The sequence below is a fragment of the Xiphophorus hellerii genome, chromosome 3 (genome assembly GCF_003331165.1).
Source record: "Xiphophorus hellerii strain 12219 chromosome 3, Xiphophorus_hellerii-4.1, whole genome shotgun sequence".
NCBI classification, from domain to species: Eukaryota; Metazoa; Chordata; class Actinopteri; order Cyprinodontiformes; family Poeciliidae; genus Xiphophorus; species Xiphophorus hellerii.
Window position 1 is genome coordinate 2,220,487 of NC_045674.1, and position 25,567 is coordinate 2,246,053.

Consider the following 25,567-nt stretch of genomic DNA (forward strand, 5'->3'; position numbering starts at 1 on the left):
AAATATGCAGCTCGCTGCGCTGCCGCAGCTCCGCAGCGCGGCTGCGTTTCTGCGCCTGCATGCGGCGCAGGAGGCGAGCTGAACGCTTCCTCCTTCCTGCACAGGAGAAGGGCTGGATGTGGGCCGCCACATGCTGGCGAACCTGAGACGGAATGGTACGGAGGGAGGGAGAGAGGGAGGCTCGTTTTTTGTCTCACTGAGGACGGAGGGAGGAGAGGAGAGGCGGAGGGGGGGTCGGTGTAAAACCAGACTGGGTGGAGCAACGCATCGGCCCGGCCCCATCCACCGAGCAGACGGCCGGAGCTCGGTACTGTACCGAGAGTCTGGCGGATGGAGAGAGATGGGGGGCGGTCTGTGGGAGGGTCTAGCGCAAAGAGGGAAGGAGGAGGGGTGAGGAGGAGGAGGAGGAGGCGGCACGGGTGCTGTTTCTCCAGTCTCTTTCCCCTGTCTTTGTCTCACACACTCTTTTGTTAGCCATGCCTAGCCTGCTGGTTCTAGCAGGGATCATGGAGAAAAATGGGGGCTACGGCGGGGATCTGGCCGGCTCCGGCTTCGGCGGCGAAGGTCTCCTCGTGGCGCCCGACGAGGAGGAGGACGACTCCCGTGCCCTCAGGGTCGCGCTCGGCCAGTTGTCGCTGCTGGGGCTCGGGGAAGGCGAGGACGGCGGCGGCGGAGCCCCGACAACAGGAGTGCAGGACCGGAGCAACAATAACAACAACAACCACCACCACAACCACGCCAACAGCGTCGGGGGCGGCGGGGACGCGGCCATCCTGCAGGGGAAGAGCAAGTTGTGCGCCCTGTACGACAGCTCCTCAGCAGAGACTAAAGGACGAGGCTGCAACATAACAGAATGCGTCCCGGTGCCCAGCTCCGAACATGTGGCCGAGATAGTGGGGAGGCAAGGTAAACCGCAGCCCGCTCGTTATTTCCCTACAAACTTCCTGCTTTTCTTCCCCTCAAACAGGCTGCATGCCTCCCTGAGCCGCCCGCTTGTTGTTCTCCAACTGTTACCTGGTGTTATTTGACAAAGAAAAGGGAGTGGTGTGGGCTCCCTTTTTTTATAGCTACTCCTCAGAGGCATCAGCCTCCCACTTTTTCTTTTTCCGCTTCAAATGTTTCAAGTTCTCATCTTTCCACAGAAACCATCCGCTCGCCCGTTTTGCGCTCATTTCTCGCTCTTTTTGAGCGTATTTGCGCAGAGGGAAGGGGGGTGGAGAGGGTGGGAAATACTGGGAGAAAGCTCCCTTCCCTCCTGGGCGAATGATTCCACATCCACGCCATCAATGTCAGCGCGCAGACACGCGCTGTGGAGCAGGAGAGCGCTGCTTCCTTTGTCGTCTGAGACGCGCCAGACTGTTTAAAAAAAAAGAAAAAAAAAACATGCAACTGGCAACGAGGGGGGCGTCTTTTCGTCTCAACCCAACAACATCACCAAATATTAGTCATCTGGCCGTAAAAAGTGCTGGATGTTTCAAGCCCTTCTTTTTTATTATCCAGCTTGTTGTTTACGTTGCGCACTGGCCCAGTGACACAATTGGACAAAGAAAACGTGCTCACCTTGTTGTTGTTTCTCTGCTCTTCACGTCAGACAGTTGGAAAGTTTAGATCCAAAACAAAGCAGATTGAGATTCTAATTTTCCCTTTTCCCTTTTCCTGCTGAACAAAGAGTGGAAGACCAGTGACAACAGCTGTCAAACAAAGGTGTGTGTCTGGGGTGGGGTGAGATCTAACAGGAGGAGGGGGGCATTGATTTGGGGAGCCCAGCCAGAAGTTGCAGCTGTATTTTTGCAGAAGTTTCTGCAGACAAGCCTGAAGAAGGGGCAGGGGAATGTTTTCTGTATTGATTGGTGGGGGTGCTGCCATGATGGGCAGAGGAAGTGGAAGCTGAATGGTCTGGCGGTGCCTTGGAGCCCCGTTTGGGTGCACACCCTCCAAGCCACATGGCTGTCTGTCAGGCTGGGGAGCCAGAGGGGGGCTGGGCTCTGAGCAGGCACAAAGACTGCAGGGTGGGTGAGGTTCCGTCGGTGAAATCCAGCTTTACCTCCAACCAGACGTCCGTAACACCATCAGGGTTCCAGAGGAGCTGCTTTTGCAGAGTGCCCAACCCCCGCTGCATTATATTTTGTGGACTCGGTGCTGCTGAGTGCCCCTTGTTTCCCTCTGCGACTCCCACTCTTCACTCTGAAGTGTTAGTTTTGGATTTTAATGGGATAACCGTTAACGGACAGAGCGGACCAGCGATTGGGGTGGTTTTATGTCTGATTTGGGGGGAACTGAGGTGAGCCTGCTTTGGTTGGCTCTTTGGTCACACCCCCCTACTCTGTCTGGGTAAAGCTGGAGCTTCCTGTCATGAAGGGATGATTATTTTTTCTCTCCTGTCAGCCGATGCTCTTGCACCCTCCTCTCCTCTGATGAAGCATGGCTTTGTTTTGAATCACCTCGTTCACTACAGTTTAGCAGCATGAGTGTGAATCTGTCTCCTGTGACCTTAATTCTGCTCTTGATTAATTCATCCTTGCCTATTTTATTTATTGATAATCCTTTAATTAAGAGACTAATGTGTACTTGCTCAAATTTAGGATGTAGTTTGGGAAAGGGAACTGAATAGTTCCTTAAGCCCCTGTGTCATGAGCGGGTTTATTAGCCTAATGCCGTTCTGTGGCCTTGGAGGGCATTTTCAGAATTGGGGCACGAGCTGCTCTAACCCCTCTGAGTATCACCACCATCCCTCGCTCCGTACAGCCGCTTCCCAGGAAGTGAGTGTTCCTGAGCAAAGTGGGTCTGTGTGGCGGTGTTAGAAAGTAGACGTTTCGCCGGTTAGCGATGATTTTACCGGGTTAGCCGGTGAGTTGGACCGGCCTCCTCAAAGCATGTTGCAGTAAACACGGGAGCCCACCTTAATGAGGAGCCAACATACGCAGGACTGCTTTCGTTTCTTGACCTCGCGTGTACCTGGCAATCCATCCAGAAATGATACATACCCTGCTCTGTCCTACTACAAGGTCAGGCAATCTAATGAAAGAACATTATCCTGCGCTCACTCAGATCAGGATGCTGTCTTAAAAGCACTTTAATAGGGTAAACTCATAAACAGTGATCAAAAACAGGCAGATGTGGAGATATAAATGGTCCGAAAACGATGCGGCTCTGGGTTGACGGCGTCGCAGGTTCAAGGAGAGGTCAGCAATGTAGCGAAAGTGTAAAGTTCACCAAATCCGCCACGTTTGTGCAGATTGACACTTCTCCATGTTCTCCTTGGTGAGCTGTGATTCAGAGCAACAATACTGTGGAGTCGGAGACCTCATAAATCATGCTAATTAGTCTGAATATCATTTGCTGGTGAAACATTAATAAGTGGAAGCAGTCAACAGGAGCAACGCAACTAAATTAGATGGATTTCCACCAGTTATCCTTTTACGTAATTATCAGGAAAGTCTTGTTGACTTGCTTAAAAATGTCTGAAATGTGTCTTTTCAGGTTGCAAGATAAAAGCTCTGCGAGCCAAGACCAACACCTACATCAAGACCCCCGTTCGAGGAGAGGAGCCTGTGTTTTTAATCACTGGCCGGAAGGAAGATGTTGCACTGGCCCGTCGTGAAATCATCTCTGCTGCAGAGCACTTCTCCATGCTCCGCGCCTCCCGCAACAAGCTGGGGGTGTCCTTCAGCGGCTCCCCGCCCACGCCTCTGCCGGGTCAGACCACCATTCAGGTGAGAGTGCCATACCGCGTTGTGGGGCTGGTAGTGGGGCCTAAGGGCTCCACCATTAAGCGCATCCAGCAGCAGACCTGCACGTACATTGTGACCCCCAGCCGAGACCGTGACCCGGTCTTTGAGATCACGGGTTCCCCGAGCAATGCTGAGCGCGCCCGCGAGGAGATCGAGGCGCACATCGCCTTCCGAACAGGAGGCCTGCACGACCACAACAACGAGAACGACTGTCTGGGGCCGAACGGGGGAAGTAGCCCGGCGGGCAGCACCGGCGGTCTGGAGAGCCGGCTACAGCAGGTGTGGGGGCTGCAGGGGGGCCAGCGCAAGCCTCTCACCAGCAGCTACCGCCAGAACTTCTCAGATGCCATGGTTGGAGGCGGGAGCGGGGGAGGAGGAGGAGAGGGAGGGGGGATCTACAACAAGAGCAACTTCTCCAGCTCCGGAGAGAAACCTTGCTCGTATTTTGGATCTGAGGGCACCCAGGGCTGGGGGGACCCCGACTACCCCAAACAGGTGTCCTTTTACACCCAGCAGCGCTCCAAAAGCTTCGGTGGCCTCCCGCTGCCCCTGACCAGACTCTCTCCTGGGTTACCGGAGCCCTGCGGAGGCGGGACCCCCAACAACTCAGTCACCAGCATCGTTTCCGGCTCGCCTCATGCCCAGGCTCGCCGCGCCCACAGCGAGCCCGCCTCGGCCGGGGACGGCTTCCCGGGCCGCCTGCCGGTGCCGGACTCTCCGCCGGCCACCGTGCGGGACTGCATGACCTGCTTTGAGAGCAAAGTGACGGCTGCCTTGGTGCCCTGTGGCCACAACCTGTTCTGCATGGAGTGCGCCATCCGAATCTGTGAGCTGAACCACCCGGAGTGCCCGGTGTGCCACACCCAGGTCACTCAGGCCATCCGGATATTCTCCTAAAGAACCACGTCCGTTTTATCCTTAGTTTCCTCAGTGTTTCTTCAATAATTATTTACTGTTCTTATGATTACTATTATTATCATTATTATTATATACATTTTTGTTTTTCAGAAAATTTAAAAACAATCAAGCAGATATTTTAGAAGGCCTGCTTGCTTTACTAAAAAGTATAAGAAATATTTTTAAGTTTTTCTTTTTATATATATATGCATATATATTTTATAAAAGTTTTGTTTATAAGAGAAGTATAGTACCTTGCATTTTCAGTTTTTTGACTGCTGCTGTTTTTCATTCATGAATCACAGTGTAGGCAGTGGTAGACAGTAATGTGAACATTTTATTCTTCGATTATTTTTTTTTGGTTTTTTATCTTAAAGTGGGTTTTATTGAAGGAAACAGATGATTGTTGAGGAACCCAATCTGCACTTGACTGACCTACAAAGTCAATGTTGTTACTAGAAGGAATAACAAACAGAACTTATTGCACCTTACAATCATCTTGGTCTAAAACAGGATTGTTAAAATCGTACCTTGAGAAATTCAAAAGCAGCAGATGTGAAGTTAAACTCGACGTTTTCAGTTAAACTGTGATTGTGGGTTCGGATAATTGGTCCAAAGTATTCTGGCTAAAGGATAAACGTGTATGGGTTCGTTCCAGTCGGGATCTATACAGAAAGAGATGAAGCAAATCTTTATTTCATTAGAAAACAGATTTAAAAAGGATAGGATTTTAATTATTTATAGAAACTGCTTGAATTTTATGGATATTATTCAGAGAGAGGATGAGGGTTGCTGTAAAGGTGGGGATTCTCCGACCGGTAGCCGTTGGTGACGCTTTGGTCACCGCAGTTTGTTGAAAAGACTCGGTAATGCTTTGCTGCTCGTGGCTCTTGAAAAGCATGTGGCTCCTCGGTTGGCTTAAAGCGTTGATTTAATTTGCGAGGCCAAAAAGCCTTGGAATCCATCCAGTTGGCCCCTTTTTGATATTCCCCAAGGACTTGTCTCAAAGCCACCTTAACCACGCTTTTATTGTGTCGTGCGGTCGTTTGGCCGCGTCCGGCTAACAATGGAGGACGAGGCGGGAGCCCCCCTCTCGTGTCCTCGGAAAACCTTAAGATTGGACGGAAGCTGAATGAATCGTCTCCTGAATCAGCAGCAGCAGATTAAAGGAGCAGATACTGTAAAACACAGAGTCCAGGGCTGGTAATCCTTTCTCCTGCGAGGGGCCTTCCGTCCCCCCTGTAATTAGCAGGGCTGTACAAGAGCAGGTGTTTCGCGGCGCGCTGCGGCTCTGACCCTGAGTTTGGAGGTCTCGCCTAGCCCCTTTCTTTCTCTCTTTTCTTTGGGAGTGGCTTTCATGCCTCCCCTCCACCTCCACCGGTGCTGCTGGGCTTACAGTTGGACCGTTTGCTTTTGAGCCGTATTGTCTGCGCCTTCGGTGGCGGCCGGCGTGGGCCACGGAGCGCTCGGACACGGCCTGGATTCGCTCATTGATAATTAGGCAAATGGGTCGGTCCAGGTGCGGACCGTGTGGGGACTCTGGACCCCCGAACCACTGAAGGGAGCTAGGCGAATAGGAAACCCCTCCTTTTTTCCCCCTGCTCCTTTTCTTACCCAAACGGGGACAAGGAGAGGGGGTGCACTCTTTTGTCCCAAAACACACATGGACACAGAAAGACACTAGCCGCATTTGGCAGCCGTGAAATAAAATGGAGGTTTAGGAGAGACATTCATAATCCAGTTACCTGGAATATTTATTCCAGTTGATGAAAAGCAAACCGTTTAGTGATCATATCACAGGGGGCCCGTGTTAATCCCCCTCTTTGGGTGCCATCTGTGGGACAGTTTCTACTGTAAGGGGCATCCCACGACTGGCCCTTCGCCTCGAACGGCCCCGGCCCCCAACTCGCGTTACTTTCACAATGAAATCAGACTATTGTAATTGACAGGAAGGCAGAGGAAACGCCCCATTTAACCAGCACTCATGCTGAATCAAATTACACACCCGCTGCGTCTGCCTTAGCCCCAGCCTGGGGATTTCAGAGGGCTAGAGCAATGGATCGGGGGGTTGGGGGGATTAAAGCTGTTGAATGATGGGAGGGAGTAAGGGAGGAGTATACTTCAAGACAAAAAAAAAAAAGAAAAAAAAAAGGAGGAAAAAAAAAAACCCCTGCAGACCGAGCAGCTCTACTGATCATCAGGTCTTTGAGCGAGTGTTGAGCTGCTGTCACATGTGGGCCGGCACCGGCGACCCAGCAGGTCTGAATAATTTGGGGGTCTCATTTTAACAAAACAAATCCAGTCTTCAGGGCCAAAAAGCCCCCTTCCCTAAAGGAAAAACAAAATGAAGAAGAAGGAGAAGGAGAAGTGACCGCTGGCATGATTGCAGCGAGAGCACCGGACTGGCATCGAAAGTTCCCAGAAATCTGAGGAGGACTGAGTTTTAGGGAAGGAGAAAATGCACAGAGGTCTGGCCGAAGCTTTCAGCGTCACAACAAGGCGGGACGACCCCCGCTCTTTGAACTTAGTATTTTTTTGTTTGTTTTATTTCTGCCTTAATGTTTTTTATGGAATATTGCCATTGCTTTGGCTGACAAGGTAGCAACTTTGGCCTTTTGATACAGTACCACTCCCCAATAACCAACTTTGTAAAGAAGTTATTTTTGGAAAAGAAGAATGTGAATCAAACCGCTCGGGTGGGGATTAGGGGGGATTCTGGACATTAGGCTCTTTAAAAACACATGACTTAAAAGAAAAAAAAAAAAAGAATAAAGCACCTTATTACAAAACACGCGCATCTGATTAATACCAAACCGACCGCTGATGGTGAAATCTATCTCACAATCTGAAAGACACGCACATAAGGATTCCCTATCATTTTTTTTCTTGTGTGGTTTGGTGATTCTTGTGCTCAGTAGTGACAATTTGGGAGTTCTCATCATTTTTCCCCTCTTTTCAGTTTTGCACTGGTTTAACAAAGATGTCTTATTGGAGGTTCTCCCGGTTTAGACGCTGTAAGTTAAGGAGTGTTCTTCGTGTGAAGGCACCGTGTTGTAAATATGGTGTGTGTATCAGCTAGGAAGAGCCAGACGCAGGCCCGCCTAAAGTGAGTTTTTCATTATTTTTTAACAATCTCAAAGTGTCATCGTCGATGTTTTAGAATAAATAAAAAAAAAACAAACTAGGAGATAAAATGTTTATATATGCGCCCTGTCACCCTTTTGACTATATTAGTATATTAGATAGATCCATACATGTAAGAAATATTATTTACTAAGTATGTCATCCAAATATAGATAAGCAGACACTACTATAAACAGTAAGAATGAATTTTATGAAGCCACTGATGTATCCAGTCTTAATTAAATAGGCAAATATTTAAGAACTTTTAGCCCCTATAGAAGAAATCAGTTTTTATTTATCAGGAAAGCAATAATAGGAGGATACTGGGAGTCAGCTCTTTGAATAATGTTCTGTTTAGAAACTGACCTTCGTTATTAGCATAATCCCGCTGCATTTCTGTCTTTTAGTGACCTGAATGAGTAGAACAGCTTCAGGGTTAGTTTGGGATTTTAATCATGTTTGTATCAATCATATTCAGGACTTTTATTTTGTTAAAGAGTCCGGCAAGGTTTACAGCTTCTGATGGCATGAGGATGATGCTGTCGTTTAATCCTTATTTTGCACCGCGATGATTTATTTTTTTCTTTACTTTGAAAGAAAAAGGTCAGATTTAACCAAAGAACAGAAGAGAGCTAACTTATTTCATTGTTTTAACCAATCTAGCATAATAATCTGCCTTTTTATTTACAGTTTACTGAACTAAGAAGTGATCCTACAGATTGAAATACTCCCAAAAGTTAAACACCACTAGCAGACAGAACTATTCTGGCCCAGAAATCAGGTTATGTTTTCCAACCTGATGAGCTTGAGCCACTAAAAGAGGATTTTTGATTAAACGGAAACCAGATTTTTAAAATATTCTGTATTTAACTCTCTTAAGTTCACCTGCATGATACTCAAAACTATTACAATAGGTAAGATTTATCAAGAAGAAACTCATAAAAAGGATCCAGCAGCCTGATATCTAAAGTGTATAAAAGCTTTAAGACCTTAAAGAGAACATCAGTTTAAAATCATATATTTACTGTGTAGTTCAACTGACTGAAACATAGTTTAACTCCTAAGAATATAAGTTTCATTTGTCCAGCTCACCTGGAGTAAGGACTTCCTGCGGAGCAGCAGAGGGTGGGACAACTCAGTGATACATTATGTTTGTGTTAGTATTATTTACTATATCGTATTAAGGTTGCTATTATAGTAAAAAGTAGATGTTTTTCTTCTCTTAATATCAAAAAGGTCTTTATGCATTTCTGTAGAAACCCTTTTAAAGGAGTGATAGGAAATCCTTATTTTCAATGGATGCACTTAAGCAATTCTACCAACCTGTCAGTCACACATTGAACAAGCAATGCATTTGAATGTAAAAAGAAATAAAAAAAAATGGGGGAAAAATAAACTAATGCACCCTTTTTTATTTTTCACAATTTACAAGTGAGCTTTAAGTTAGTTTTTTTGGAAGGAATTTGCAACAGGTTTTCGACGTAGTCTATATTTGAGTTCTTCCACATGCATTTATAGAAAGTAACTTAAAAATGAATAAAAAAAACATATTACAGTTTTTCAGATCTATTTTGCTAACATGGGTTATTATTTCATAGAAAGCAGAGGAAAAAAAAGTCAGTATCTGGATGTTATTTATGGAAAATGAAGCAACGTATTTATGAGTAACCTCAAGACATTTTGTTTTTTAATTAAAATGACAAGAAGTTAATATATTTCTAAACACAGGAAAGTCAGTTTCTACTAATAACTAAAAAGGAGAAGTTTTATTTATGAAAGTTATGGACACTTTGCCCACGTGCTTCACAGTGGATGAAGTAGGTGGGAACGAGTTTCCCCATAGCTGAAATTTTAACTTCAGACATGCACTACTGCAACATCAGTGCATTAACAACGGAAGAACTACAGAAAATAATAGAATATTTTTAGAATTTGGAGATATTTTAGTCACAGAGCATCGATTTTGTGCCTCAACTCTATTTTTTCTTGCATCAGCATTCTTTGTGCAGTGCTGCTTGCTGTAACCCCCGCCCTTCCCAACCCCATGTTACTGACTGAACGCATTATTACTCATTTCCTCTGTAATCTAAACTCGCTTTTTTCTTATCAAAATGTAAAAGAAGAAAAACTGCAATGCTTGGAGTGAATGAGGCAGCTGTGACCCTCTCGCCCAGCAGGGCCACACACACACACACACACACAACTTGTAAACACTTTCATTCACACATCTCCTACATCCACAACTCAGTCTGATCGATCCATGGCAGCGGAGCGTGATCGGCTTAAAAAAAAAAAGCCTTTTTGATCGACTTTTCCTGATGCGTTAATTAGGTGAAGTGCAAGTCGAGGAGGAGCCAGCGCACTGTGTAGATCTGTGTAACTAAATGCAAACACACACACTCACACACAAACACTCCAGATTCATTACCGTACTAGTTTGCATGTATATTGTATGGTCACTTAGCCAGGAGAAACGGTGTGGCGGCACGCTCGCACCGTTTCTTCGCTGTAGATTTTCATAGTTGGAGTCTCTTTAGAAAAGCCGAAAGGAGTTTGGAGCCAGACGGAGACCATTTCAGTCCCCCGCACCAATGTCTGACCTCTCACTTAGAAAATGTGTTACGCTGCAAAGAAATAGCTTCCATTTGTACAAGAGACGAAACTTCTTCTGCCTGAAACGGATAAAATGCATCCCAAACTCAGAGAGCGCGGTTTTCCCGCTGCGTGTGAACGGTTGGGGACCGACATGGCGCTCGCTGGTGAAACTCCGCCCTTTTCCAAAGAGGCCGATGCAGTCTGACAGTTTGTCTTCGGTAGCGTTTCCAATTTTTCCAGCACAGTAGGTGTTTCATACCGGTCTAATAGTGGTTGTAGTGCATTAGTTGTTTGGGGCCGGCAGCAGCCGGCGTTCGGTTCTGGTTTCTCTGTGAACAGTGAGGGAGGCGTCGCCGCTGCGGCCCTCTGAGGCGGATCGTTGATGGATGGGAAAAAAAACATTAAAAAAAAAGATTAAAAAAAGTTTATGAACTCTGTTACAGTGTGCCATGCCCTCACAAGGCAGGAAATATTGCAGGTTTATTTCTTATAGCACATGTTTTTTTGTGAATTACATTTTTGGAGACATTTTTATTATGATTATTATAATTATTATTGTATCTGCGCCATGTTAGTTCTGGTTCTTTGTTATTTTTTCAAGATTCAAAATGTATTGTAAATGTTTCTAATAAAACAAAAAGGAAATGATTTCCAGTTTAAGCAGATTGTGTTTTTTTCCCTGAGAGTCCTGATGGCTGGATTGATCTGTAGATGATGACGATTAATATTTAATAATCAGTAATCAGAGGGAAAATATCAGCCTGCAGCACTTTGCAAACATCTTGAATTACACTGGATATTAGAGGGTATGATGGTCAATAATGAGCTGGTTGTTTTTAAAACTGGAGACACATAAAAGATGAGCTATAACAAATCTGATTTATTTATTTATACATGTGCAGTCCAAATATACAAACAACAGAATAAAGGCTTAAAAATGTCGACCTACACCCAGTTTAAGACTCGTGTTGATGTGGAAATAAACACCCTGTGTGTCTAACCTTTGGATTAAATCAAGCCCCTCCCTCCCTCCTCTATTCCGCTATGAGACGCTAACAAACGCGGCCCTGGCTCCCGAACACAACCCCCACCGATCGGACAGGAAATAAAGACGAGTGAAAGTGAGGGCAGACCTCAGGGGGATCCCAGGAGGCAGAGTCCTCTTCCAGTTACATACAGCAGAGAGCAGAGCCAGAGAGCAGTAGGTGAGCAGGCAGCGGAGGATTTCATTTACAGTAAAACAAGCCATCACTGTACATCAGAGACCACAGGAGCAGGGCAGGGCTGAGTGGCCTCACTATCTCATCCCCTGAAACCCAATCCATCCATTCATTCATCCGTCCCAGCTAGCGGGCGGCTCGTCCGCGTTTCTAAACCACATCTTTCCCCCCATCGCCGCCGCGCCGCGAGGTTTTAAGGGGGAAAAGGTGAAACGGTCAGGATGGGAGCCGACATGCTCTGCAGTTAACCCATCCGGCAGCGGCGGCGGGCGCAGCCATCCCATCCCATTTAGAGTCAACGCTGTGCAGAGGCTGGCGGGAGCATGACTCATCTTCGGAGCACAAAGTGTGTGAAGAGTAGGAGAGGCGCCCAAACAAAGATCAAAAGCACTCAGAGCGAAGCTGCTCGTCACCGACAGGGAAGGATGGAGTCAAACTCTCCTGATTCCTTCATGGAAAGACTTGTTTTAAATGAAAGAAAACAATCAAACGAAGAGAAAATCCCTTTTTTCTGTGAAGCAGTTAGTGTGGGAAACCCTTTGGCCAAACAAGACAAGTGTTAATAAATATAAAGAAGAACATAATTTTCTAAATATTCCAGAAAACAAAGGGAAACAGCAGTGAGAGAAGGCTGCTTTTCAGTCTTCTGGGAGTGGATTGTTACAGCCCAGCATCCCAGGAGTGAGAAACGGAGAGGAAGCCTGTACAATCCGGCTTTTTAGGAGAGAAACTGCAGAAGAAGGAGAAAAAAGGGCCTGATAGCATGTTCAGTTTCACATCAGAACCTGAATCCATGGTGATGAGGCAGCTTCTTATAAAATCCCAACCCTCCCACATCACATCCTGTCCATCCTTCATTTACTGCTCCCCCCCTCGTATCTACACAAACCCAGTGGAAGCGTCCCTCTACCCGTCAGCGCCTCCGTCTGTCCGTCTGGCCGGCCGGCGCTGCGGTGAGACGAAGGCGGAGGTCAGCGGCGAAGTCTCAGTTGTTCTGGCAGCAGGCGCCCCTACTGGACGAGCTCTGGGTGGGCTCCACCGTGATGGGAACCACGTTGGAGGCCGGAGAGAAGTCCGAGTTGCCCTGGCCCGTCATCTGCCTCTGGGACACGATGTGGTAGATGGCTGCGGAGGACAGAGGGCGGTGAGAGACGGGACAGGCAGCGGGACATTTCGGGATCAGGACGGCGAAACTGAACAACAACGGTTGCTTCCAGACTCCTGGCAGCAGAGACGGATTCTTCCGTCCTGAACCGGCAACGCTCCGTCATGTGGAAGAATCCTCATTTAAACACGAAGCAGGCCATTAAATAAATGAATACATACAGGGTGACGCAAAAACAGAGAGACTTCTTTAACTTTTTCACCTTAACTTTGATGTAAGGCTGGACAATAAATCGGTACCAATACATATTACTATAGGCATATTATCAAAATCAGTAGTCAATACATCTGATAGAATATGCTATATTTGGCCTTCCTAATGGAATGGCCAAAGTGATTTTTTCCAAAAGTGATTTATTTATTTTTTTTGCCTAAATCAATCTTTTGGCAAAAAAGAAGTGGCAATTTTTTTTGTTTTTGTTTTGTTGCCAAAATCGCATTTTCACAAAATGACGTAGGCCGTTATATTAGGAATAGCTGACAATAATCAATATACCTTTACCTTTTTTTTGGCTAAATCATCTTTTAGCAAAAAAAAAAAAAAAAAAAAGGGGGCGGAGGGTGATTTTTTTAAAAATAAATAAAAAAAATCACTTCATTTTAGGAAGGTGATGATATAAAATATTCACTGAACTTTGAACCACAACCGCGCAGCATTCTGGGAGATGTAGGAAAGCATTTGGCTGTAGAACCCGGAAAGTCAGGTTGCTGGCATCAACTAACTCTTTGGTTGCCTAGCAACGTACTCATTCTTTGGTTACCTAGCAACAACCTGCTGAGAAACTTGCGCAGCATCAGTTTGCCTCATAACTGCATAAAAAAAAAAAAAAAAACAGTGTGGAGTGAAAACTGTGGATAAAACTGGGAAGGTCACCAGTTTAGCAGCATCTCAGATATTTAAAACTAATCAATAATTACCGATAGACAATTATTGATGTCGATTGATATGAAATACTTATATATACAAAAATCTCTGATGAAGACACTGAGCGCAACTTCCTTCTTCACCAAATGTAAACTAAAGTCAGATTTTAATGGATGTAAGATTTATCTTGCGCATTTGTTTTGGTTCCATTTACCCAGAATGCCCTCTGTTGTAGTCCACTTCCTGTTGCCGGTCCGTTTGCATTCAATCTCGCCTTTATTTAATCGTGACAAGAAGAAAACCCAAAGAAATCCATTTTAAAGATCGTCAGCAGTAATGTGGTGCTAATGTGAGAGGAAACCAAAATAACACCATGAAACAGGGTGGAGGCAGCATCATGCTGTGGGGAGGATTTTCTTTAAAAGTGACATGAAAGCTGATCAGGTAAGATTCCAACAGGATGACCCCAACCTGAGCTGTGCTGGACGGTTTAGATCACAGTATTTTCATGTGTTTAGGTGGTCCAGTCAAAGTCCACGCCAAAATATAACTAAATCTCTGAAAGCAAATGGAAATGGATATTTTAACATTTTCTCCATCCAGACTAACTGAGCATGTATCATTTTTCTTCCTCTCAAAGTTGGTTAATTAATCGTTTGTTGTAAAACAGAAGCAACTAAATGCGGCAATGCAACAAACACGGATCTTCACCTGAAATCCTCCGGTGCCGGTTTCCGAGCTTAGAAGAACTAAAACACTCCCACCAATAGTCTGTCTGTGTCTCCCTGGCAGAACGCAACCACTGGGGCGTCTAATCGTCAAACTAAATGGAAAAGGCCCGAGCAGAATGATGCACACTAAGACATTCTGCTTAATTGCTGAAGAGACGCTGCCCTTTAATCTCGTTAAAAAGCCAGCATCATTTAGACAGTAGTTAGTACAGTCTACACTCTTTTTCCCCTACAAAAGTCCTAGCTGGCAGTTTTGCCTGTTTTCCTGTCTGAGGAGAAAGATTAATATATTTTGAAGGGCAAGTTTGTTTACAGAGACTTCATAATCCATTTTACTTGTTTTTGGTTTATTTATTTTGGATATTTAAAATGTCTTCCAGCTTCGGTGTTAAATGTTCTTTGGAAATGAGTTTATTTATCCTTGAGAGGATTCATGTGAACTTTCATTATCATGCCATTTCCATGCTACTGGTTAATAATAATTTCTTATCCTGGGAATTATGAATCAATTCAAAATGCTCAGAAGTTGATTTTAGTCTGCTTAATTTTTTTTAAATTTTGTATTTGATATTGTTTTTCCTTAGGGAAAAAGCCAAATGGCTAAACTAGCCAAATACTGGTAATTTAAGCTACAGAATGTTTTGCACAAACCTGTTTTTTGTTTAAATATAAATTGATGAAATTTGATGAAGTACAGAACATTATAGAATTGTTTTAAATATTGGCGCTCGGATGATGTAGTTTATTTCACAAAACTACAACAAAAAAACATTTTTCATATCACAAGAGTCACATGATCAACCACTGGATGTTGCCACTGGTGCAAACCATGAAGAAGAAGAAGACAGGAAGTAGTTGGAGGATGACGACACGGCATGTTTTCTAATGATTTATAGTTTGAACAAACTTATTCACAAATGATTATAATTATTTTTCTTATCTAATGTAAATACCACAATTGCAAAATTGTCCTTTTTCAACATTAGTATAATATACACAAAGTTTTCCGCACACTGTAATAGAAACGGAGCTACTATCAGTCAACAATGGCCTCAAAACCATAATATCATTTATCGCAATAATTTCTGGGACAATGTATTGCCCAGCAAAATTTGTTATTTTGACAGGTAGGCCTGTTACCAAGTAACAAATCAATTCATGTCATGATAAATTAAAACAAACTCAATAATTTCCATTTTTTCTCTATCAAAAACTGGGTGATAAAGTCTTCAGTCTGGTGCTTTGGTCTCAAACAGCCCTTTTTCTGAAAGACAATTTTGTTTACAGAGACTAAATAATTTATTTTATTTGTCGTTTCTGTTATTTTATTTATTTTTAATAATTGAAATGTTTTCCAGCTCCAGTATTAAATGTTCAGTTGAATTTAAATTTTATTGATCTTTGAGAATGTGTTCTTGCATTATTATTATTACCATTATATTACTTGAAAATGGTGTCAAAACAACAACATTTATTTATGTTTATCGCAACAATTTCTGGGAAAATGTATCATCCAGAAAACCGTGTTATTGTGACAGGTCTAAACCTGGACAGGTTTATCCAGGTTTAGTGGGTTTGAATCTTTCTGCAGGGCTGTGAAGATCAAACTAACATATTTACATCATTTAGTTGAACTGAGATTCGTTTGTTGACTCAACAGCAATCTGAAATCATCACCGACTCACTGCTGCATTCAGACACTTCTCCAAAGTTGTCCTGAAATAAAAGTCCAGTGTGAAGCGAGGAAACTGCGAGAAGCATGACTCATCGCAGCATGACAGTACGGACAATAAGCCACCAGGACGACCCTCTCTACGTCGCTACATGAGCCATGGCGGCTCTGCGCCTTACTGGCTTGCGAATGACTGCTTTTCCTGCCTTAATGAGCTAATTAGCAGCGCTAACTCGATGTTGGTTTGAAGTTTTTTTTGAGCGTTAGAAATAAGCGATATGTCTGTGGTGTGGCCTGAAGCGGAGTCACTGCTGGATCCAACATGGAGCTGAAGCAGCATACAAACAGCAGGTGCCACATGCAGACTGATTCAGACTGGATTCCCCCTTCAGGCCACTCAGAGGTTATTATGAAGTCACCAGTGTGGCCTTGAAGCTCCTGAGGAGTCTGCTCAGAGAGGCTTACATCAGAAAACATGGACGGATCTTTATTTAGCCTCTGATTGGCTGCAGAAATTACTATTTTTTTTAAATTAAAAGGAAGATTCAGGAGGTTTTGCAACAGGATGCACATAAAGGATGGAGGCCAAGACCCGATTCAGTGGAATTTGCTGCCATCTAGTGGCTAAAGTGAGAAATTACATAAATGCAACTGCTTAAGAGATGTTTCATCGTTCATGGAAAAGTTCTGGCGATTCCTTTAATGCTGAATGTTTTTTACTGTTAAAATTTGGTTAAATTTTAGAGCAGGAAGTGGAACTCACCTGTGAGAATTGTCTGAAAAGCCAACTCAACGTTGGAGGAGTCTAACGCAGACGTCTCCAGGAAAGACAAGCCGTTCTTCTCTGGAGAACACAAACACGGTATGTTACACACATATTAATATTCATTTTAAATTTCCTCACAGATTCTGATCTGCTGTCCCCACAGGAAACCATTTTGTTCTCCTGAAAACACAACAAAGAGTTGTTGGAAGCAAGCGTGGCATGCAAAAATTTTGCTTTACTTTATGAACATGACATTTTTCTCACTGAATACATTCTAATAAAAAAGGCTGGATTTGTTTATATGTTTTAAATTCAGGCACAATTACTTCAATAATTCAATAAATGTTAAGGCTTTTTGCACATCTCTACTGGGCATCTCAAACTTATCACCAACTAAGTGATACGTTCTGTAACTGTTTTGGTTCATGTGATTTTTATTTTAGAAGCATAAGAGATTATTGGTTAATGTCATAATCCTTTTTAAATCCTTTTTTTTTTAGCTGAAATAATACCTGAACTTTGACCCTGAAATCCCAGAGAGAGAAGCAGGATGTTCAAAGCATCTCCTCTGTCATTTCAGGCAAGAATTGTATCCCCTACTCCAACATCTTCCTGACCAAACGGCCAGACAGAGATTTAAAGAGGAGCGGCAAAAGCAAATGAGGTGGATTAGCAGGGCTAGCCAACAACTGATGAGTCATCCAGGACGTGTTGCTGCCCGGATACTGAGCCGTTAGTATGCAGTCATCAGACTGTCACACAGCAGCAGTCTTCAGTCAGAGGCCTCTTCAGATTTGTTGCGAGGCTGACTGCTACTGGAGATCCTTCCTGCCCACAGCATCACCATCCAACAAAAGATCTACTGTGTTTCAACAACAAAATGCCAGTATAAAATATAAGCATCAACTGCTTTGCATTGATGCTTCCAGGATTATTATGTAAACAAGACCTAAATTAGGTCAGTGGAATAAAGAAAAAACAAACATTTCTACAAACAGCCATGTTTGACTCAGAGACGGCTTCTTTTATCCTCAAGGATTCTCTTTATGCTGCTCTGAAGCAACAGGATTTGTGCCTTTAACGTTCTGGCATTCAGCTCTGCTGAGTCTTTTATCAGCAAAGAACCCAGACAAGCTAAAAAAGAACAGATTTATGCAAGTTACACCAATAATCTGGTAAAACATGTTTTACTTTGATGCTTTTGAAGTGAGAATAGTTTGATTCCTCAAAATAACTCTAAATATGACACAGACTGCTGCTATCGGGGAAGACGAGGCCCAAACAGAACCAGGTCAAAGTGTTGAACATCTATTATTCCCAATATCAGTGACGGAGCCTAATGAGCTGACAGAATAAAGTCTAATCGGGTTTTAATGAGCCTCTTATCAGGCTAAGCTAATGAGGAGCCAATAAAAGGTTGATGAGGCGACGAACCTGCGAAGCCTCTGGCCTCGTCGGTGGGCACCGCCCTCAGGTGGCGCAGGTCGCTCTTGTTGCCCACCAACATGATGACTATGTTGCTGTCTGCGTGGTCCTGCAGCTCCTTCAGCCAGCGCTCCGCGTTTTCGTACGTCAGGTGCTTGGCGATGTCGTAGACCAGGAGCGCTCCCACGGCGCCGCGGTAGTACCTGGGGTCAGAGGGTCACAAGCACGGTCACTTTCTGTCACGCCGCTTTGATTTTATGTTTACCTGTGACAATTCATGATGTTTATTCTGTATTATATTCTGACTTTCTGAGTTTTTTCTAGCAAATCTTTGACTTTTCAAACTCAGAAATGTCCTTGTTTTTTTCTAGAAACTTTTTGAGATCTTTTTGGGTGGAAATTTATTCCTTTTTCTCTCGATATTAATCTCAAAATTCCTGGGGTGGTTTTCCAGCAAATTTGCAACTTTTCAAACTCAGACATGTCCATGTTTTTTTCTAAAAAAAATACTGATTAATATCAGAATTCTAGGAAATTTCTGAGATTTTTTTGGCAAATTTGAAGTTTCTCTATCTGAGAAATTTGAAAGTTATTTCTAGAGAATTAGAGACTATTTTCAAAATTTCTTAAGTATTTGACAAAAATGTACTCCATTTTTATCTACCTACAACTGCCCTGACATGCTGGTGTACTTTATGGGAACATCTTCCTTTTGGTGTTTCACACAAACACAATACAGAACCATCCGTCTTTTTACTTCCTTTTGCATGCAGTTCTGTGTCTGTTTGCATGTCAGAGACAGAATGAAGTCTGCAGAAAGCAGGGCGGACTGGATGAGGGAACTCACGCAGAAGTGATGGCTCTGTAGCGCTCCTGTCCAGCCGTGTCCCAGATCTGGGCCTTGATGGTCTTCCCCTCCACCTGGATGCTGCGCGTGGCGAACTCCACCCCGATGGTGCTCTTGCTCTCCAGGTTGAACTCGTTGCGGGTGAAGCGGGACAGCAGGTTACTCTTTCCTACGCCTGAATCGCCGATCAGCACCACTGCAGGAAAAACAGAAGCGTTAACAGGCGGTGTTCATTATTTATGATCTGCTTCATGGATGCTGCAGGTAAAAAAGCAAAACCACAAAACTAACAACAAGATTCAGAGGTAGAGAAACTCAGGAGGAAACTACTTTCCATAACAACAAGGATGAAACTGATCATGTGACCGTGTCTGGCAACCCTGGAAACAATAAAACAAGGTTATGAACATTAAATTGCTGCTGTTTTTTTTTAAATTTAAGTGCTAATAAGGTGCTTATTATGCTACAACATGATGGACTTTGAGAGGTAGAGCATAAATGGGGTCAGCGATAGGGAAAAAATTAATTATACCTTTATGTTTTCTAAGAAAATGTATTAATTTATCACAGTTTAAAAATCAAAAATAGAACCTTTAAAGAAAAAGTACATTTAATCTTTTTAGAGTTGAATCCTTGGACTGAACATAACCCAGTTCTCACACAAATTTATTTAAATTAAAGATAAACAACTGCAGAAGAACAAGAGCAGGAAAAAACAGAAGGTTTTATATAAATAATCGTCAACCTTTTCTAACGCTTCATGATCCAATATTGGTCTTATGTGCAACATGATTCACATGTTCCTGACAGACGGCAGGACATGTGTGACCTGAAAACATCTAAATATTTATTAAGGAATAATTCTGAATTAATCACTAGAATTAAAACAACATTTAAAGTTTTATACTCTACCAATGTACAGAGATGCAATGCAAAATTAAACATAATTATAAATCAAAACGAAAGGTGAAAATATACTTACGCATAGAGCTAAAACAATATATAAATAATTTAATTTAGAAACAAAATGTCAATGAAATAATAAATGTATGCTTTTTCTCATTAGATGTTTGCGTCCATTCTCCATCACATTACATTTTATAACAGTAATGATAATAGTAATGAAAATTTATACATCATCATCAAAATATCGCTGGCTGAGAAAGTCTCATTTTTAATCCATGAAGTCCTGATAATTTTATGTAAATTCAGTGTTTAAATTATGACAACTACTAAAAACTAATATTATTTATGAATGTTTTATTGCTTATTTTATTGGTTCATAAGGCTTGAATTGAAACAGACAACAACCGCCTCAGAGTCTAAGTTTTTACTCTGAATCTGGATTGTGATAAATATAAAAACCACACAATAAAAAAATAATATCCATATTTCTTTATTTGAGCCTTGTGACTCAAAGATGGTGCTTTTAAATCTATGTATTTTAGCAGTTTGTTAATAGATTTATAGCATGAATATGTTTAATAAACATTCTGGGTGGAATTAAACTAATAATGATAGTAAAATATTTACTAATATTGGAGTGAACAGGGATATTTTGTTGCCTGATTTGCCTGTAATAAATTATAGTACAGAGAAGGAAGAAACCAGAAGAGAATTAAAATGATAAAACAGATATGGAGAATCTTTAGCATATTGATAAATATTGTCCAATTAAATAATAAATCATGGAGCCAGTTTTGTTTTGTCTCCTCGTGTTGCTGTGAGGAGTCATTAAAAACACATCAACTCTGACTCACGTCACAGAGAAGAAATGGAAAAACATTTTATTATTTTCCACCCATTGGTTTTCCTGATGATAATGAGACACAACCTCCACTGTAGTGACCTCAGAGAGGTCATGACCCCTCCGTTAAGGACATCCCTCTCCTTCACTGTGACTGAATCCATCCTGGATATTTGACAGTAAAGTGAATCAGGCCAATGATTCCCCCAGAAAACCTGTTAAGCCCGGTGGTAGGGGGCGCTAGGGCGATTATCCAGCAACCTAAAGTGATTTTCAGTTAAAAAATGTTTAGAGTTCACTGGAAATTTGAAAATATCACTAAGTAATTATGTTTTATTATAAGACAATTAACAATACCTAAACACCAACTGCAAAGTCCTAAAAAAGACATAAAACATTTTTGAACTCAGTTATTGCATCCGAATTAACAAGTCCAAATTTGTTGATCCTTTATCTGTGACTTGTCACTTTATTTGCTTCAGTTGTCTGTGAGTAGGCCGGCAAAGACAGGAAGTGCTTAGGCAGATAATAAAAAAAGCTAATATAAATAAACTATGCTCAGCCTGGTGGGGGAAAGCAAAGCCTGGTGACCTGCCAGGCTTATAATGCACTGAGGGAAATCCTGCAGGCAATATTAAAGACAGCTATTTCCACAGCAGTAAGGTGAGTCAGTGTGTCTGAGGACCCACCGCCCAGCAGTTGGGAAACAGGAAGTTGGTTTGGGAACGTTGAACCAACCGTCCGCCATGTTTCTGCTTCAGTCTGAGTGGAGCTGCTCGTTCATTACTGAGCAACTTTAGTTTAGTTTATGTGGGAGTCATATGATGACAGTAAAACCATCATGTTCTGTTTCATCTCACACAAAGGACTGTGGGTGGAAGAGAAAAATCATTACACAACTCGGTCCAATGCCACCAGACTGGTAGAGTCATTGCTCCGTTACACACCCAGCCACACACCTATTGTTGAGTTAGGTTTTTTAAGCTGAAAGACATGACAGGTCTTTGTCAGTTAATACAATCCTGCAGCCAGGCTGAATGAAAGCGAGTCTGTCTGCTCTCTGAGATTAATGGACCGTCTGAAATCCCCTGATAGCACAAAAATGGAAAGAAAGAAGGATAGTTTGATTTAAGAGCAGAAGTTTATATTCCCCAGCCTCTGAAAAGCAGTAAAAGAGGTTGAGGAGGACGGCTAAGGTCTGAGATGCCTTAGTGACTCAGTAAGAGCTCACCCTGCTTGACTCACAAAAGGAGAACAAAGGGCAACAATGTGAGCGCTTTCTAGAATCAAGCAAAACTGTGAACCGCAGCCGTTTGCTTATCAGGATCCCTGCACCACAGGGAGAGATCCAGATTAGTTTGGTCACATGAAAACCTGATTGAATCGCTTCTCTGCTCCGAGGTGCAGCGTCTCTGTGGACGCTCACCCTGCATGCAGGTATTTCCAGTTTGACGACCTGCTTGAAATTTTGACAAAAGGCTGCAAGCGAATCACCTCCAAGTGGCTCTGAGGAGCTGTAACTGCTTCTACCATGCCTGCAACAATGGCGGCCCCTCCCCAGGTACTACACCCTCACATCAGGTGAGGCAACGACTCAGCAGATTAGGCTGAATTACCTGGTAGATTATTGCTTAAACATGAGAAATTAAAACCACCAGAAACAAAAAAATATTTATTTTTTTTAGCTTTGATATTCTTTAAAGCCATTATTATACTATGAAATAGTGTGATAAATACAACAAACATTTAAAATACAGTATTGGAATTCAAAGCATTCCTTTAATCATCACCTATTAAAATAAAATCAAAGCTGTATTTTTGTATTAGTTTAAGTTTTAAAGGATTGCAATGCAGAGGTAAAAAGGTTATTGTAAAATAAATCCTAGAAAGCTAAAATTAGTAAATGTTTGGCAGCCTGGATGTGAGTTTGTCTCTCAATCAATCAATCCATTCATCCAGGAATTCAGCAAAATCAAGCCAACAGGTGTTTTTTTTTTTTTTTTTTACTTTTTAAAATCAAATGGTACAACTTTTAAACTTTTACTACAAAACAAACTTGACCCTCTCTGTCAGAAGTTAGGGGTCATCTGACTGTGACCCCTCACTGACCAACACCGCTTCCCCAGGTGATTGCGTCATCGCCCTGGAAGATGATGAACTCTGAAGCAAATGATGCCTAAAGTGACACATTAGAGTCCTATAATCTGCCTTACATGACCCGTAAACCCACTGATTTTATTTAATGACGTAAACTGAAAAGAGTTGAGGCTTAAACAGGTGTCCCAGTCTCTACGGCTGGCTGTTAGGTGCTCCGGTTTACGACACCGACATCCCCGCGGTGGCATCAAATGACACAGGTGAAACTGACATGTAGCCAGCTAGCTAAAAGCGAAGAAACGACCACTCACCTTTAAAAAGGTAATCATATTCGTCCTCTTTGTGCGTCATAGTTTCTCTGCTTGAAGTCGAACAAACTTCGGGCGTATTTTAGTTACTTCGAAAACGACCGACAAAATCGTCCGTGACTTTAGCCCTGCCCCGTTCTCACTCACACTACAACGACGTGGAAGAATAACCGTCAGAGTACAAAAAAAGTGAAGCAGCAGGTTTTAAATGTAATAAAATGACAATAACATCCAGAAGAGAAGAAACTTCAGGGCCGTCTTCCTCTCCTTCCTATACTTGCCATTACCGAGACTGCGACGTAACGTCAACACTAAACCCCGCCCCTCTCGCTCTCTTAGTGGTCAATGGGGATTTGACAGTTGTTACTTGCTTCGACGTGATTGGTGAGCTATGCTGTCGATTGTGAGTCAGCTGCCAGTTGTTAGTTTGTATGACGTCGCGCAGCAACAGGTAAAGTATGGCAAGTAAAGTTATCATATAGTAATTAGAACTCCATTAAAAGAACGGAAATTAATATTTCGGTTGTTTAGCACTCCCTTGCTCCCGTCTATAATAAAAGTAATATTTCAAATGTCATTCTTGTTGTAACGAATGTTATGGATAATTATTTCCTATCAAAAGTGAGTAGAGTGAAAAAAGTGTACTCAGATGTTGGATTACTTAAATATAATTTTACTCAAACAGAAGTGGAGTTTAGTTGAAAAACCTACTCAAGTATGTGTAACAAAAGAATAAACCAATTAAAACTACTGAAGAACTGTTTGATCATAATGTGCATTTTTTCATACGTTAAAGAGTGTGATAAAAGGTTAGTTAATAATATCGTTCCATACATTTCCGATTCTACGTTTTAAAAGCATTATATCTTTGAAATCAATGTATAATGTGGTTAATATTACAACAGTACAAAGTATATAGGACCATACTGTTTACTCCATTCACTTCGAATTAATATGAGACACGTTGAAATAAAGATGTTACTCAGCTTAATTTAACTGCGTAAATATAACTATCACCATTCGACATATGTATAACTAATTTTCTGAGAGTTGTTTAACAATATTTTTAATATCTCATATAATATTTCATAATATTTGTTGAATAAACAAACATAAACAAAAACAAGCAATGTACGCAATATACTTAAATAGTACATAGAGAAAGAGAAACAATTAGGTGGATCAAAACGAATCAAGTAAACTGACAAATATTTAATCTGGCCATTAAAGGTTAAATCAGACTTTTTTTTGTCAACTTAAGTATTTTAAACCTTAAAAAAATAGATAAAAGTAAGAACCGAGTGGTCCTTGTCTTTATTGAAGATGAGCCCTATTTTAGATAGCGCTCATTTCTGATTGTCTGATTGGTACCGATGTAATTTTTGTTTGAGAAAATAGTTTTTATTAGATACTATAATTGTCTGCCATACAGGAACAAGCCTCAGGTGAGCTTGGAAAGCCCAGCTGGCAACCAGCGGGATCGTACATATGATCTCTGAGTAATACGTGTCACTGCTGCTCGTTGGTCCGTAGAGTGAGCGAGGCAGCAACACAGCAGGAACATAAACAGGTGGAGTTTTAAGGCTGATGTTCGTTGTTTAAAAGGGGCTTAAATCAAAATTAAACGTCATATAGTCAAAACAAACAAGAACTATTGCAACAGCTACAGCTACATCAGAGCTATTTTCCACCTTTCCATTTTATTTTAGCATATTTTATTGCCCCTTTATAGGTTGATACATGTTTATTATTAGCAATATATTTCATGAAACTCATAAATATCATGCCCTTACTTGTTTTAGAAAGTTTTCTTCTGCCTTTGTTCACTTTTTGTGATTAAATTTGTTGTGTTGTCTCTTCAAGAATAAATACTAAAACCTTTTTTGCCTCTTCAGTTAATTTCTTCTAGCAAATATCTGGAATATTGAGTCAGTAGAGCTTGAAATGTTATTTGGGAATCCAACTGCCTACTGTAACATTTTGCACACAGCAATCCCATCTACATGTTCAGAAACAATGGCTGTTGATGAAGGATCAAAGGTCATTACTGGCCAATATCAAGCAGAGCCAGCCCAAGGCAAAAGCAAGCCAGGCGGCTGATGATTTTTAAGGCCACAAAATCATCAGGGGTCTCCTGTAAATGTTACAATTTAACAACAACCAGATCTAAGATGTTTATTTTTCTTTATTGGAAATGATATTTGATTTAAATTTGAAATTGAGACTTGCTTGGCAAGTATCAGTGAAGATTAAATAAATACTTTTAAATTGTTTTAAAAGGAAGATTTAAAGGAATTTGGAAATGTTCCTTTGTAAAACATCAGTTATGAAAATAATACATACATCAAAAATGACTTAAAAGAAATTTGACTTTGTAAT

At 42.1% G+C, this 25,567-nt stretch overlaps 2 protein-coding genes across 2 annotated transcripts; one reads left to right on the plus strand and one right to left on the minus strand.

The window, feature by feature from the left end:
* The first annotated feature begins 369 nt into the window (after positions 1–369).
* On the plus strand, positions 370–10,994 carry mex3a (mex-3 RNA binding family member A). Its single transcript, XM_032557484.1, has 2 exons — positions 370–906; positions 3,481–10,994. Exons 1-2 carry the CDS (start codon positions 477–479, stop codon positions 4,626–4,628), a joined length of 1,578 nt encoding a protein of 525 aa, XP_032413375.1. The 5' UTR covers positions 370–476; the 3' UTR covers positions 4,629–10,994.
* Positions 10,995–11,206: 212 nt separating this feature from the next.
* Positions 11,207–23,495, minus strand: rab11al (RAB11a, member RAS oncogene family, like). Its single transcript, XM_032557495.1, has 5 exons — positions 23,192–23,495; positions 19,037–19,232; positions 18,199–18,392; positions 16,762–16,842; positions 11,207–12,691 (listed from the first exon to the last, which is right to left on the minus strand). The coding sequence occupies exons 1-5, from the start codon at positions 23,229–23,231 to the stop codon at positions 12,552–12,554; spliced, it is 651 nt and encodes a 216-aa protein (XP_032413386.1). The 5' UTR covers positions 23,232–23,495; the 3' UTR covers positions 11,207–12,551.
* Between the last annotated feature and the right edge of the window lie 2,072 nt (positions 23,496–25,567).

Bases quoted from the DNA above. Each gene is read 5' to 3' on its own strand.
- mex3a (XM_032557484.1), top strand. From the start codon at position 477: ATGCCTAGCCTGCTGGTTCTAGCAGGGATCATGGAGAAAAATGGGGGC. The intron at 907-3,480 runs GTAAACCGCAGC...GTGTCTTTTCAG, and splicing joins CGAGATAGTGGGGAGGCAAG to GTTGCAAGATAAAAGCTCTG.
- rab11al (XM_032557495.1), bottom strand. From the start codon at position 23,231: ATGACGCACAAAGAGGACGAATATGATTACCTTTTTAAAG. The intron at 18,393-19,036 runs GTGAGTTCCCTC...CTCTGACCCCAG, and splicing joins TACAGAGCCATCACTTCTGC to GTACTACCGCGGCGCCGTGG. The intron at 16,843-18,198 runs GTTCGTCGCCTC...TGTGTTCTCCAG, and splicing joins CGAGGCCAGAGGCTTCGCAG to AGAAGAACGGCTTGTCTTTC.